Source organism: Panulirus ornatus, chromosome 52, assembly GCF_036320965.1.
Source record: "Panulirus ornatus isolate Po-2019 chromosome 52, ASM3632096v1, whole genome shotgun sequence".
Taxonomy (NCBI): Eukaryota; Metazoa; Arthropoda; class Malacostraca; order Decapoda; family Palinuridae; genus Panulirus; species Panulirus ornatus.
The window spans coordinates 17,558,775-17,575,457 of record NC_092275.1 but is presented as its reverse complement, the minus strand read 5'-3'; the positions used below and the strand labels follow the sequence as shown (position 1 = coordinate 17,575,457).

The 16,683-nt window shown below is 44.8% G+C and overlaps 1 protein-coding gene across 1 annotated transcript in view; it reads left to right on the top strand.

The window, feature by feature from the left end:
• The window catches only part of LOC139765123 (carboxylesterase 4A-like), a 107,311-nt gene that overhangs the window by 49,771 nt on the left and 40,857 nt on the right, over window positions 1-16,683 (top strand). The window contains 6 exon segments of the mRNA XM_071692313.1: window positions 6,252-7,197; window positions 8,252-8,401; window positions 11,320-11,517; window positions 11,745-12,382; window positions 13,125-13,197; window positions 13,200-13,281. Coding sequence (XP_071548414.1) covers window positions 6,792-7,197; window positions 8,252-8,401; window positions 11,320-11,517; window positions 11,745-12,382; window positions 13,125-13,197; window positions 13,200-13,281 — 1,547 coding nt within the window. The 5' untranslated portion in view covers window positions 6,252-6,791.

Genomic DNA, 16,683 nt, shown 5'->3' with positions numbered 1-16,683 from the left:
CGGGAGAGAGAGAGAGAGAGAGAGAGAGAGAGAGAGGGGGGGAAAAAGGCCCCCCCCCCTGACAAAAATCACCTGAGTCTGCCAATAGCTGAAGCTTTGATGGCAGCTTGCGACACCAAGCTTGAGGGTCGATGAGACGAAAGGCAAAGTCGAGACTCGAAGCATTAAAAGGGGAAAAAGTCTCGGTAAAAGAGGTAACCATAATTCACCTATAGATAGAAGTTAACTACCATGTGATAATCACATGTTAATTGGTCTTCGTGATTCTATAGGCTGAGCGCTCTCTCGAGAGTCGAACCCAGGCTATCGAGAACCTGAACTCAGCACCACCTATGAAAACCAACGTGTCTTTCTCGAACGGCCATAGACTGAAAACAATGACACTGCTTATCTACTCGCTCACATCTCGGGTAATGTTTTAAGCATCAGTGAATGTAATGTTCACATGTAAGTCAATGTATATATATATATATATATACAGCCCTACCCCGCTGAGGCGAGAAACGGCCAAACGTATAGGAAGGAAATAGAAAAAGAGAAATATATATTTATATATAAACTCGAAGTGAGCTCAAACCCACACATGCGTATATGCACTCGCATAGGAAAAGTTAGATATCATTGGAAAGGCAAAGAGAGAGAGACAGACAAGTAAATAAAGAGAGAGAGAGATGGATAGACAACACACACACACACACACACACACACACACACACAGATGATATAGAGGAAAAACATGGAAGATACATCATCTCTCACGCCCCATAAATCAAGGAAGAAGATGCGAGGTATAACACAGCACTTTACGACTTAACGAAATCTATATCTTATGTGCGTTGGCTATGATGATGAAGTACCTCCTCAAGACTTTAAACGACCTCCATTATTTCTTTAAGGTAAGCCGATGCCATTTTTTTTAAGCTTTTTTTCTTCTCTTTTTTTACCATGACCCACAGTCCTTTACGGCTCTGATCAGGCTGACGGTAATTTTTTCCTCACGCCCTGGGCATTTACGGCTTCTAAGGGCCTCTTAGTTTAACGAGCAGCTATTACCTTACGTTGGAAGTCTTCTTACCGTTTACAGAGGCTTGGCCAAATGTCCCCCCCCCCCCCCTCTCCGTTGACCTATTCATTCGAGTTGACCCGTCCGTTTGTTGTGGATTAGTGGTAGATGTAGAGACAGGCGCTCTCTACCTGCTGCACGATGGCAGCTGTTGTAGATGCAAGCAGTCTCTACCTGCTATACAGTGGCAGCAGTAATGAGTACAGGCACTCGCTCCCTGCTGTATAGAGTGGCAGCAGTTAATTGTTGTATAGCCTCAACTCTCCCTGCTGGTGGAGTGGTGGTAGATGTAGGTACCCGATCTACAACAGGTAGAGGCACGAACGCCTCCTAACCTCCTGCGGTGTGGCAGCTGTGTGGTGTAGGATGGACCTTCCCTACTGTGGACGTGCAATAGGAGAGGGAGGAGGAGGAGACTCGAAAAGAGTGGCACCGTTTCTTTTGCACAGAGCTCGGAAGAGGAGGAGGAGGAGGAGGTATGACTCCGTCCTTGCCTTTGCAGAGTGGCAGGAGGAGGAGGAGGAGGATGAGGAGGAGGAGGAGGAGGAAGATGTACGAGAGCTCCATCCTCGCTGTACAGTGAGGGCAGACAGAGGCACGAGACGAAGTATAGACCCCAAGCGTCTTAGAGAGGCTAGGTGTGTGTGTGTGTGTGTGTGTGTGTGTGTGTGTGTGTGTGTGTGTGTGTGTGTGTGTTTGACGACACTTAAAGAGACTACACAGTTTTGAGCTGGTGGTGTGGCTGGCTCGTCACATCCGCGAGAGAGAGAGAGAGAGAGAGAGAGAGAGAGAGAGAGAGAGAGGAGCCAGATCTCTCCATTCCTCACTTTTGGGAAAAATAAAGAGAGGGGAGGATGTAGTTACTGATGCCAGCTTCCTGAAAACAGAACGGAAACTGACTTAAAAAGTGAGTGTGGAAACGTTGATGAACGTTTTCGCAAAGATGCTGGGAAACGGATACATGAAGTGCACCGTGTAGGTAAAATAACAAGTAGAATATATATATATATATATATATATATATATATATATATATATATATATATATATATATCCCTGGGGATAGGGGAGAAAGAATACTTCCCACGTATTCCCTGCGTGTCGTAGAAGGCGACTAAAAGGGGAGGGAGCGGGGGGCTGGAATTCCTCCACTCTCGTTTTTTTTCTTTTTGATTTTCCAAAAGATGGAACAGAGAAGGGGGCCAGGTGAGGATATTCCCTCTAAGGCCCAGTCCTCTTTTCTTAACGCTACCTCGCTAACGCGTGAAATGGCGAATAGTATGAAAGAAAGAAATATATATATATATATATATATATATATATATATATATATATATATATATATATATATATATATATATATATATATGCGTGTGTGTGTGTGTGTGTGTGTGTGTGTGTGTGTGTGTGTGTGTGTGTGGTGCCCTACAGTTTGTAGCTCTTAGGAATGGATAGAATTTTTTCAGATTAGGATGGCTGTCAATCGTTTTTTTTTTTTGGATTTCAGCTCTCAAGCTGGGCGCTGTTTTTTATTTCGGGATTCGGAGTTTCAAGACAACTTTTTAACACTCTCTTTCACATGGTATCCATACCATGGTATCCATACCATATGGTATATATACCATCTTTCGTTGGACAGGGTGTTATAAAATCATTTTCGCTTAAATTTTGATGCGATATTTTTTTTTTTCTGTTGATTCGAGAATTTAATATCAAATTTTGATTGGATATTTTTTTTTGGGGGAGGAGGCTGAAATTTTTTTTTTTTTTTCTCTCTCTCTCTCTCTCTCTCTCTCTCTCTCTCTCTCTCTCTCTCTCTCTCTCTCTCTCTCTCATCATCATCATGGGTGAGACTCCTGTAACGCTTGTTTAACACACGAGGGAAATATTTTGAGAGAAATAGGGGCCCACTATTTTTCGATAATCCGTGAGATAAGCGGGGCGGGAAATTTATGGAGCCTGGATGGAAAAAAAAAAAAAGATAGAAAAAAATATATACCAAACATGAGCTGATAAAAGCCTCGAACTTTCGATAGTGTACATTAGCGTCACACACACACACACACACACACACACACACACACACACACACACACTTCACTCTCTCACACACACACACACACACACACACGCCCCCCCAGCTTAAGCCACGTACCCATCTTATCGATCAGCTCTGTAAGGAAGGATGAACACCTGATTGAGTGTGGGCCAGCTCCCATGCCCAGGTTTCGAACCCATGCGAGCCCGAAGACGTCAGGCCCGTTGTGACTCATGGTCTGTAATGTTAAGACGCCCAGTACATATGTTAATTACCAGATGCATATTTTCCACTTGCTCATTAATGATAAAGAAGAAAACGCTGTGTGTGTGTGTGTGTGTGTGTGTGTGTGTGTGTGTGAAGAAAACGTTATGCAGTTTGGAAAACAGACAGTCATAACAGTGCTGACCTTAGCGTCCCTATGTGTGATAGAAAGTCGAGATGAGGTAAGCTATGCTTGAGAGCAGCAGCGTCCTTTTTAGGAAAGCCAGCGTCCTTTCCTGGTGGCGTTCTTTCCAGCAGGCTTCCTCTCCAACTAACGTCCCTTCCAGTCAGCATCCTATCCAGTTTGCGCCCTCGCCAGCTAGTGTTTTTTTTTTTTTATATTGCCGACAGCCTCCCGAGCGTGCAACCTCACCAACCAGCGTCCCTTCCCACCAGCGTCCTGACCCACCAACGTCCTCTTCAACCAGCTTCCCATCCCACCTAGCCTGCAGTGGAGCTCCTCGGTGCGATCCCTCCCCATTGTCTCCCTGTCATAGCTGACTTGAGCTGTATTTTCCCCCAGGGCTGCACGTGATGTAAATGGTCCATTGCTTAAATCTTGAGCGGTGCACGTAAGAAGAAGCCCCCCCGCGCACTCACCTACTCCGTGTGTAGTGTTAGCAACGCCTCGGAACCTTAGCGGTTGCGCTCCTTGTAGCATAAATGGACAAAATAACCGACGCCCTTTCTTTGGCACCCTCGTCAGGACGTCATTAGCGAGGCGGAGGTTGAGTTACGGGGTGCAGTGCGAGCCTCTGATGGCTCCCTAATGGCATTGCTCCCAGTCACCGTGAGAATGGAGGGGTGTTGGCATAGAGGGGAAACCTATGACACGGGTGAGGAAAGAGTGAGGAGAATTATACGCTCTTCTACGAGGGTCAAGGGAAAGGAGACTCTACAGCTAACTGATGGGGGAGAGGGGAAATGGTGAGGAATATACACGAGAGTGAGGGGGGGGGGGAAAGATAATGTGAGATTTTGCTAGTGGTTGTGAGTGAGGAGGTGAGGGAGCTGTTGGGTTGAAGTGAGGCGTCGAGTGATCTATGATGGAGCAGTTGGAGATGTACGAGATCCTTGGCCTCCAATGTGGGACTTCTGGCCTTCGTTGGAGCCTGCTGCGACATGAGGGAAAAGATAAGAGAGAGACCTCAAGGTGTCTCTCTCTCTCTCTCTCTCTCTCTCTCTCTCTCTCTCTCTCTCTCTCTCTCTCTCTCTCTCTCTCTCTTAAGTTCCCTTCCTTGGCCCAGGCTGTTGTGTGTCTCTCCTCTCTGCTTCGCCCACACATACGTTGCTGACTTTCGTGCCACTAAACACCACACACACACACACACACACACACAATCTCTAACATAACACTCGACATCACGTAACTCGTATTAGTGTTTCATTCCCGACCCTAAACTAAATTCCTGGTGTGGTCGTAGTGATCGCCACGATTACCAACCATTACCCAGAATAACCTACAGTCACTCGAGGTCACAGATCAGACAGATTTGACACTGAAGATATGAACTACCAAAGACAAGTGTTTATGTGTAGGTAGAGTGTAGAACCCTCGTCACTCAACACAGCTCTTCCATGAGAAGGAGCTTGATACGCCACGAGCAGAGAGAGCCGTACTTAGAGTCTTCAGTCACAGACAAATCGCCTGAGATCCCGCGGCAATTGCACTTTTAGCAAACTTCTCCGTGGCAGAAATGAGTTCCACACGAGCGACTGTTGTGCTTGGGTGGGTGGGGGGAAGTGATGGTACAACTCAGTCCAAGCAAACTACACTTTAAAATGGTGGGTCGTCTTTCTTGTGCTTGCGGTGCTGATGGAGTAAGTTGGTCTGGATCATCTCGCTGGAGGGTGGTTGCCTCGAGAGGGCTGTGTGTGTGTGTGTGTGTGTGTGTGTGTCGTAGAACTACAGACGTAGTACGTCCCACTGACGTTGTAAGACGTAAGAAAAAACAGCGAGAGGTTTCCTTGCGTTAGACTTGTCTCTGATGAAATTCTGTTCGGGAAGAACATCTTGGGTGAATCCAGCGTAGTTTAATTAGTCCAGTAGTTGAACACTCCCAAGACACAAGAGATTCGGTAGCTCCTGTTGAGTTACGCATCTGATTGGCCACGTAGCTTGTAATAAAAAGATAATCATCACCGAATAAGGTCATCTGGCTTCTGTGTTAGCATGGCCATCTAGTAAAAAAAAAGATACGTTCCCATGACTACAAAATAAAATGGTGTTCATTTTAATCAGTGTCACATTAAGATACCAACAGTTTCCATAATGTTTAGTAGCAGTAATATATGTATCAGAATAATCAACACAGAGCGAGTAACCCATTTATGACTTAATTTGTGTTAATTATACTAATTTACATATTCATGGAAAAACAGTCAATTGTATTTTTTGTTGTAAAAATGATAATGGGATGCACAGAAATCAATAAACCGTGTCAGATCCCATTTCCAGTTTATTCTAGGCCACTGTTGGTAAACATGTGTATAAATGGATACGAACGAAACATTTTGTCTTAGAATGAGGACGAGGAATGAACATAACATAAATGATAGACGAAAACTCTAGTTCATTTGCATATATGTATTAGTCAGATAGTTCAAATATAAATGATGTATTGATTAGAGTGTCCAAAAAAAGCCATGTTATAATTAGGTTATTAGTCCTATGCTGGTCATTATGATGCATGGGAAAGGAACTTGAGTTTGCATAGAGTGTGAGGGTCTGTGTCATATGATGACTGGGTTACATAGAGGAAATTCTAAATAGTTTGTCTGTCTCGTGGGTTACACTGTGCAGTGCACAGATATTGTTGGTAAGGGCTACAGTTTAACTATTTTTTTGGTGTAGATTTTGATATGCATTTTCAATATGGTTTTCAGGACTCCAAGGGAGCGCAGACGGGAAGAAGTGAGGAGGAGGAAGCTTCCAAGAAAGGTGAGGTGGTGAGGCGACATTGGACGTGGAGGAGAAGCCTCAGAAACGGTAGAATATAGAGGCAAGGTAAACTAGACGTGAGGCCACTGGCTGTGTTAAGAGCTGTCGCTTTGCCTGGGATATGAGGAGGTGATTGTAAGAGACGTGAAGAGAAGAAGCAGCAGCTCCTCCTCCCGGCACGTGAGGTGAGGTGAGGTTCGCTAGACACGAAGTACTGAGGGACACAGACGGAGACAAGATCTGTTCACTATGACAGATCTGTTCCTTCCGTTTTGAGGTGATGTTCATCTCGTTCCACCATGACTACTCCGGAGCTGACGCCCGTCTGAGGGCTACGGTTCCGCCTTTCCCACCCATACGCCCGCACGCCCACACTAGGGAAGGGTAAGTCACTCGCCTCACCTATTACTGCTGGCCGCCCTCCGCGCCCACATGAAGGAGAGGTAAGGGCAGGCGGGAGGTGGAGGCGAGGGCGTGATGGTGGTATGATCCCGAGGGCGTGGGCGTGGCTGGTGGTGCTAGCCGCCGCATGGCAGGCCCCAGAAGCCGCAGCTGCCGCCAAGACGCGTCTAGTCACCACCAAGTACGGCCAAGTCCAGGGGTTCATCAGGCACCTTGGCCACTTACTGGGTGACGTGGAGGTGTTCCTAGGGGTTCCTTACGCCAGCCCCCCGGTAGAAGAGGGACGATTCACACCCACCAACACCCCGACTCCCTGGGACGGGGTGCTGGACGCAACCACACCACCCCCTGTGTGTCCGCAACTCCTGCCGGATCCTGACGAGGCGCAGATGCCTCGGTCTCGCGCAGAGTTTATCCGGCACGTGACGCCCGCCCTGAGCAACCAGAGCGAGGACTGCCTCACCGTCAACATCTTCACCCCAATCATGGGTAAGTCCCGCAGTTGATCTTCGTCAGTAGGGCCACTAGTTAGCACAGTCACTTCAAATGACGTCGATATTGCCCCTAATGATTATAGGTAGTTTGAAATGACGTAAATATTGCTTCTAATCATTAAAGATAGATTAAAATAACGTGAATATTGCTTCTAATGATTAAAGATAGATTTAAATAGCGTAGATATTACTTCTAATGATTAAAGATAGATCAAAATGACGTGAATATTGCTTCTAATGATTAAAGATAGATTTAAATAGCGTAGATATTACTTCTAATGATTAAAGATTGATTAAAATGACGTGAATATTGCTTCTAATGATTAAAGATAAATTAAAATGACGTAGATATTACTTCTAATGATTAAAGATAGATTAAAATGACGTAAATATTGCTTCTAATGATCAATGATAGATTAAAATGACGTAAATATTACATCTAATTATTAAGAATAGATTAAAATGACGTAAATATTGCTTCTAATGATTAAAGATAGATTAAAATGACGTAAATATTACATCTAATTATTAAGAATAGATTAAAATGACGTAAATATTGCTTCTAATGATTAAAGATAGATTAAAATGACGTAAATATTACATCTAATTATTAAGAATAGATTAAAATGACGTAAGTATTGCTTCTAATGATTAAAGATAGATTAAAATGACGTAAATATTACATCTAATTATTAAGAATAGATTAAAATGACGTAAATATTGCTTCTAATGATTAAAGATAGATTAAAATGACGTAGATATTACTTCTAATAATTAAAGATAGATTAAGATAACGTAGATGATTTGTACAAAAAGGCTTTGCTGTCGCCTTTTTCATTCTCAAGAGGTTCAGGAATGGTGCATTAGGCGGAGGAATAACATGGTGACATCACACGTCGTGTGACATGGTGTAACATTGGAGTTGGATCACGTCGTTACAACGTAATAAATGAGACGGTCTCTCTCTCTCTCTCTCTCTCTCTCTCTCTCTCTCTCTCTCTCTCTCTCTCTCTCTCCCTCTCTCTCTCTCTACTCCCCCGGGTGCGCAGTCATCCCAGGGTCGGAGGTGTACCCTGTGTTGGTGTACCTTCATGGCGAGAGCTTCAGCTGGGGCGCGGGTTCGCTCTATGATGGCTCCGTCCTCGCTGCCTACGGTAGGGTGGTTGTTCTCACCCTGAACTATCGACTGGGACCCTTAGGTAAGTCCAGACACAAACCTCTGTTCTCAGTTCTTGTATCCGGTCGTTCCAGACCTACAAAGATTCAGGTTTCTAGAATATAACGAAGGTCTTCAGTGTAAAGAAGTCAGTCCAACTATAATGAAAGAATGAGGAAATGTTCTTCACTATAACGAAGTTCTTCAATGTAAAGAAGTCAGTCAAACTATAATGAAAGAATGAGGAAATGTTCTTCAGTGTAACGAAGTTCTTCAATGTAAAGAAGTCAGTTCCAGCTATAATGAAAGAATGAGGAAATGTTCTTCAGTGTAACGAAGTTCTTCAATGTAAAGAAGTCAGTTCCAGCTATAATGAAAGAATGAGGAAATGTTCTTCACTATAACGAAGTTCTTCAATGTAAAGAAGTCAGTCAAACTATAATGAAAGAATGAGGAACATTCCTTCACTTCCATGTCACAAATGTTCAGTTTTCCTAAAAGAATGAGGAACATTCCTTCACTTCCATGTCACAAATGTTCAGTTTTCCTAAAATGTTCAATTCTCTTCTAGATATCTTCATTTCCTTCGAAAAAGCAAATTCAGAAAGGTAATATGCGGAAAAATGTGAGTATTTTATCAGCAATGATTTGTGGTCGAGTTTTATGATGAGCCCTTTCAGAAGCAATGGTCCTGAAAGTCTAAGATAAAACACTTGAATGTACTGCATTGTCGAATCTAACCATTGGTGTATCTTGTGGTGACATAATGGCATGAGGCTTTCAGAAACTGTGTATTAGATAGGTTTCCCGCATGGCAAACATAACCTTCGACGCTACCAACAATGTTGGGGAAAGAGAGAGTTTAGAAGAAGGTCAGTATGACAGAAAATAGTGATATACGGGGGGAAAGAAAGTTCAGAATAAAAAAGGAATGATTGAGGATGGTACGTATCAATAAAGGGGAAGAGCAGGTGAGAATTTCAGAAAATAGTGATATATGGGGGGAAAAAGTAAGTTCAGAATAAAAAGGGACTTGAATAATTGACCAATAAAGATTGTACGTATCAATAAAGGGGAAGAGCAGGTGAGAATTTCGCAAGATGACTGAATCGTGATCATTCAAGAGTTACCAGGTGTTTTTTTGGAGGGAAGCCGAATAAGAGTGAAAATAAAGGGTTGTGTGTGAGGAGTGAGGGAATATTGAGCAAGTCTGGGAGAATGCTCGTAACAAAAGATGAAGTTTTGTAAGAGACAGCGAGAATGATCTCAAAGAAATGACTAGGGATGAGAGAGGGAGGGAGAGACAGACAGACAGACAGAGAGAAAAGACCATTGGAACAGAAGGGACAGAGGGAAGGAGCGAGTGAAATACAGGCATGGGAAAGGAAGTTATAACATAAGAGGAAGTAAGAATAGCAATAAAGCCACTGAAGAATGGATAAGCTTGGAGGGGTTGGTGAGCGAGATAACGGAGAGTGGTGCAGCTGCTGTTGGAGTGGATCTGGAACATGTGTATGAGAGCCTGGAAGAGTAGGTGTTCAAGAGTCTGGGGAAGAGCGAACGAAGGCAGTAATTGTGCTCTCGCACTGTATCAAGAAAATGGAAGGAAGAATGTAAGATTTATACTGGCATATGTGTCCGTAATTTCATGTTAAAAAAGTATTAGTAAAGTTCTTGTTAGTATGGAGGAAAGTGTATGTCATAAAGTGACCTGGAAAGTACCCTGGAAAGTTTTAGCTCGATGTGACGAGCATGGAAGACTAACAAATACTTTTTAGGAGCATTTAACCTTGGAACTAGCACACGAATGAGAGTATATGGGGGTATGAGTGAGTGGTATGAAGTAAGAATAGGAATGCATCAAGGTTGTGTGATTCCACTGCGGTTTTTGAGTATAAGTGAGAGTGACTGTGGCTCGATATTTCACTATACAGAGAGAAAGGATGTATGTTGCCAAAGTCGTTGTTTGTAGATGACGCTGTGTTGCTAGTCAGACCAGGGGAAAGAGGTGTATAGATATATGGGGTGGCCGATTCACTGAAGCGAGGATGAGAAAGGTGCTGCTTGAAAGTGAAAGCGAACTGAAGTAAGACGCTAGTTTTTTGACATGAGAAAAGGAGGTCCTCCAGACTGTAAGATCAGGTTGCATGGAAAAGAACGGAGAGCGTCGGATGAGTTTGAATACCTTGGCTCTCGGCTGATGTATCGAATAAGAATTGGGCGCCAAAGCTCAAGTGTGTATCCAATCTTTATGGAAAGGGGGGTCTGGAAGGGTGTCGTATAATACTGGAAGGATTAACTTCGGCAAATAATCGGACAGAATATTTTCACACGGCGTATGATAGATGAAAGCGGTATTATGCGAGGCGGGGAAGGAGGCTATAGGGATCATTCATCCGCCGGGCCAACATGATTAATGAATCCGTATAGCTGAGGTCTCCTCCTACCTACCTAACCTCCCCCCAGATACGCTCCCCTCCCATCCCTGCCAGGCTCAGGGGTATATACCAGGATGCTGTCTCTCTCCTGGAATGTCCTTGCTAGGGAGGGGTGCGCAATGTCTTTACTAGGGTGGGTTGCGCAATGTCTTTGCTAGGGAGGGTTGCGTAATGTCTTTGCTAGGGAGGGTTGCGCAATGTCTTTGCTAGGGAGGGTTGCGCAATGTCTTTGCTAGGGAGGGTTGCGCAATGTCTTTGCTAGTGAGGGTTGCGTGTGTCACACGTATATCGGTGAGGAACCAAGCATGTAGTGAGAGTATTGTGTGTGGTTTTAGAATCATCTTGAGCTCTTGAAGAAGGTGTTCCATGTTCTATTTTTGATTGCTGGTTCTAACTTGATGTTCATGGCCTGATAACCAACCCCTGTAGTCGTCCAAATACCCTACTAACCCATAGGCGATCAGAGTTTATACTTCGGTAACTAAGATATTTTGACACACTTCGGGGGGTCCTCTTCCCACAGGGTTCCTCAACACGAACGGGGGTGGAACGGGAGGTGTCGTCAGTAACTTCGCATTGCTGGACCAGATCGCGGCTCTCAATTGGGTGGCCGAGAACATCAAACAGTTCAACGGCGACCCATCGCGAGTGACGCTCTTCGGGCGCGACACCGGAGCTGCCTGCATCTCCTACCTCATGGAGAGTCCTATTGTGCCCCCAGGTAAGTTCCTCACCTTCTTCATGACGTTTATCAAATAAGGCAACCGTTTATAGCTCTCAGCGATCTTCTAAGAACACAGCCCAGTAATTTTTGTTGCTTCCAGAATCTCTTTCCAAGCTAATAATATTGGCCTGCTGCTGGAAGTGATTCCCCAGAGTGAAAGTAAATGGTCTTACGTTCGTAAACAGAATCTTTACGAGGACTATAAAGTAGGTGAATTATTTCAGGGTTGTTCCAACGTGTTGTGATGGTGTCGGGTTGGTCTGGATGCCCCTGGTCGCGGGTAATGGCACCGTTAAGCATCACCCTTCGACTGGCAGTGGCCGCTGGATGCCCAGTTCCAGACGACCCCGCCGCGCCTCACCCACGCACCGTCTCCTGTCTACGGGCGGCGCCCTTGGAAGCCCTTATGGTGGCAGCGCGACAGGTTGAATCTCCAGCGTTTATGCCAGCGTGGGGCCCCAGCGAGGACGGTGTGGTGGTGGCTCGGGCAAGGAGAGCGGCCTCTCTCGGCCGTCAACACGTGCAGGTCATGATAGGGTTCACGCCCTGGGAGGCGTGGGCGTGGCTTGGGGAACGCCTCGTGACGAAAGGCGTCGATGACATCACCTTCGAGAGAGTGGCGAGGACCTGGGTTCGAAACACCCGGCAACACCATTTGAGAGAGGTGCTCGCAGCAGCCCTGCAGGAGTACACCGATTGGACGGCGGTCAGGCCAAGTCCGGAGGTGCGCAAGAACCTCTTGTTGCACCTGCTGGGTGACGCTGGGGTGGTGGCTCCCTTACACCAGGCAGCCGACACCCTGGCACATCACACCAAAGTCTTTATGTTCCTGTGTGACCTCGGCAGCCGCATCCCGGGGCAGGTGAGTCTTGAGTGACCTATGGCAACACGCTCTTCCCAGAGCTGACCCATCTTAGTATATTAACCCATAGTATATTAACAGCTTTCAGTATTCATAGCACACACTTTGATCTTAGACATGGCTCTCTCTTAGGAGAAAAGGATCTTGTTTTCTTGCTGTTTCTTCTGATTCTCATTCTCCTTCCGGGAAAATGAGATGAGGTTGGCCTAACTCAGATAGGGTCAGGTCAAAGGCCACTAGTGTCGAGGCTGCAATGAAGTTGACCTTTAGGTCAAGGATGACTGGTGTCGAGGGTGTGGTGAAAATGAGAGTATTGTGATAATTAAGGTAAGATAAAGATTACCTTTGACCTGACCCGCACGGGTGTCGTGAAGATAAGGGTGCTATCAAGCTGAGGGTTCAGTGAAGGTGACCTTTGACCCAGACCGTGAGTGAAATTGAGTGATAGTCTGGAGGAGACGTAGTTTATTTGCCTACGAATTAAAGTATCTCTGTCGTGCAAATTGCATCATGTGAATATCTTGTCCCCATCTCTGTAGTGTCACAGTGTTGTTAACGTCAGTATACCATCAATAGACATTTCCATTTCTTTAAGATCAGGTCTCTGATTATAGTACCCATTTTGCCTCTCAGAAGCCCATATTAAACCTTTGTGTGTGTGTGTGTGTGTGTGTGTGTGTGTGTGTGTGTGGATCGAGAGGACTGTTGTGTTTTGCTACAACCCTCGTCCTTTTCCTAACAGATTCAGGCTCCCGGATGGGAACTGGGGCTTATATGGGGCACTAGCCTGAGTGACGTCACTAGTTCCCCAGGGGCGTCTCGCCTCCCATCACGCCCCCAGCCCTCACCCAGTTGTCCGAGGACGTCATCACACTCCTCACAAACTTCGCCAAGTCGGGGTAAGTAAACGAGGCTAGTTACCCCGCCAGGCAAAAGAAAACGGTGGATCAACATTAAAATAACGGTTGGAAACGAAGAAAACGTTGGGTCATCGTTGAAATAACGGTTCGAAACTAAAAAAAACGTTGGATCAACGTTGAAATAACGGTTCAAAACGAAGAAAACGTTGGGTCAACGTTGAAAAATGATTTGAAAGCTTATTCAACGCATTTTTTCTTCCCTGTTGGGTTGGGTGAACGAGCTAGCAATGTTTCGGTACTTCGAATTTGCAAAGCCACGTAAGTCTGAAGTTCAGGACAAGGTCAGAAAGGTCATGCCCTCTACAATATGGTCTATGGACAAGAGACCCCCAACTAGGCTAGCTATAAGAGTAGAATGAAACACATTATGAAAACTTAAAACTATGAATAATGAATGATTTCTTTTTTTTTATTTCAGAACGTACATTGCGATTGTTATATACATTTTACATAACCCACAAGAGAAATTCGTGTTTGTAGAGTTATTTAGCAAAAAGAAAGAGGATAATTCGTACCGAATTACACCAGGCTGTTAGGCAATCAGATTCTAATTACTTCTAATCGACCCATTGGACAATGGACTCGCAATTCCTTGTCCCACTTCTGCACAGTTATTGTTGTGTTTACCCCCTGTTATTTGGGGTTATTTTCATGAACAATCTGTGAGCAGTTTATGAGCTGTCTTGAGCTATCTGCCCTTATGTGACTGTCACTCTACTTATTTTATGACAATCTATGAGCAGTTTATGAGCTGTGTTGAGCTATCTACCCTTATGTGACTATCACTCTACTTATTGCCACTCTTTAATCTTCCAAAATTACTCATCTCCTTCCCTATCACAATCGATTTGACTCTGTCCCTTGTCTCATGCCATCCTCTCGGCTCAGTCGTACCATGTGAGAGATCCCTCGCTTTATTTACTTTCCCTATTATGTACATGGTGAGGTGAGGGAGGGAGGGAAATTTCGCTGCTCGAAGCCCACGCAACAGTTTCGATGATATTAGCAGGTATAAATCTTGGTAGAGACAGCACTCAGGGTCACTCTCCCATCAGGCAGAGGCACTAGAGCCCATCGTAAAGTACCATTAGTGGGGCTTTATGGTCCCCTGCGCCGCCTCTCTCCTTCGGATTAAGGCTGTGACCAAGCTGGAAATTCATCCTCGAAGTTAGAACCGGCCGTGGCCACCGTCGACGATTGGCGCTGGTGTGTCGTGTGTATGTGTGTGTGTGTGTGTCGTCCTCCTCCTCCTCCCCTGCAGGGCTTGTGTAGCACAGTGGGTCGTGTATGTCCTGCAGGGTCTGTGTAGCACAGTGAATCGTGTATCTCCTGCAGGGTCTGTGTAGCACAGTATGTCGTCTATCTCCTGCAGGGTCTGTGTAGCACAGTGTGTCGTGTATCTCCTGCAGGACCTGTGTAGCACAGTGGGTCGTGTATCTCCTGCAGGGTCTGTGTAGCACAGTGGGTCGTGTATCTCCTGCAGGACCTGTGTAGCACAGTGGGTCGTGTATCTTCGGCAAGGACTGTGTTGTACAGTGCCTCGCTTATCTCCTACAAGGTCTGTGTAACACGGTCGTCTGTCTCTGCTAGAGGTCCTTATGCACTGTGCACCACGCGGCTGCGACAAAGTCCTCTGGGCATAGTTTAGCCAAAGTCTATTGTGTATCCTCCCTGGGCGTAGAGCACCATCATCATCTTTGCATGACGAAGAATCTTTTGTGTCATGCAGAGCCACTCTTCGGCAGACAATGCATATATCCCAGAAGCCCTCTGTGTACGGCTGGCTGTGTAACACTGCTTCATGTCACTGGTCAAATTCTGCCCTCACTATACCGTAATGATTTTAGCGTTCGCGTAATTTAAGATCTTGTGTCTGGATTATTGGCCTCAGCATTCCTGGAGATGTGGTAATAGATACCCTTAGTAACTGGGGTACCTGAGCGGGTGATTCTACCCCTTTTTTTTATCTGGGTCGCCTGAGAGAGACATTCTACCCCTTTCTTATATGCAGACAAGAGTATTAGATCCTCCAAACCAAAGCTCATATGTTTGTGTAGCACTGTACGTCAATATGGTACATGATGGAGCAGAAATAGTCGGAAAACAGCGAAAAATTTGCTAGAAGCCACCGTAAGGCTAAGAAAAAACTACAGATAATCAGAAAAACTTTGAGATTCGCGTTATTGAAAAGTGATAAAAATAAGTTTGCTTAAAGAAATCACTGAAGAAACACAGCATCGACATGACATACTTTCCTCAGAAAGTTTTATAATGCTTTATGTAATGCCTAGTACAAAACAATTCTTTGCTGAGAAATGTTATAATTCATTGTATAATTCGTGATACAAAACTTCTTTGCTGAGACAGTTTTACGTTATAATTCTTTATATAATTCCTGGTACAAAACAAAATTCTTTGCTGAGAAAGTTGTATAATTATTTATATAATTCCTAGCACAAAAAAAAAAACCAATTCTTGGCTCAGAGAGTTTTATGTTATATTTCTTTATATAATTCCACGTACAACACAGAGCCATAATACCTTGGGTGATATTACAGTTGACCCCATTTCAACTGACCAGTTGGCATGTCCTCTAGTTTTCAAGTGGGAGAAATCCGCCAGTGGCGTCTCCAAGTCTGTTGTAGGTGGGGGTTATACCATGGCGGGACGTGGCGAGCATTCTTGCCTGTGGGAACAGCTTGGTGGGTCAGTGGAGAATCTTCGAGGTGGGGGAAGATTTAAGATATTGGGTGGGTCTAATATTCGTCCTGAAGGTCTCAGGGTTTATCCGTATTGGAATATACATGATTTTTTAGTGAATCCTAAACTCCAATTACGTAAATGTAATCAGAAGAACGAGTTTGAATATATATATATATATATATATATATATATATATATATATATATATTTTTTTTTTTTTTTTTCTTTCTTTTTTTTGCCGCTGCCTCCCGCGTTTGCGAGGTAGCGCAAGGAAACAGACGAAAGAAATGGCCCAACCCACCCCCATACACATGTATATACATACGTCCACACACGCAAAATATACATACCTACATAGCTTTCCATGGTTTACCCCAGACGCTTCACATGCCCCGATTCAATCCACTGACAGCACGTCAACCCCTGTATACCACATCGCTCCAATTCACTCTATTCCTTGCCCTCCTTTCACCCTCCTGCATGTTCAGGCCCCGATCACACAAAATCTTTTTCACTCCATCTTTCCACCTCCAATTTGGTCTCCCTCTTCTCCTCGTTCCCTCCACCTCCGACACATATATCCTCTTGGTCAATCTTTCCTCACTCATTCTCTCCATGTGCCCAAACCATTTCAAAACACCCTCTTCTGCTCTCTCAACCACGCTCTTTTTATTTCCA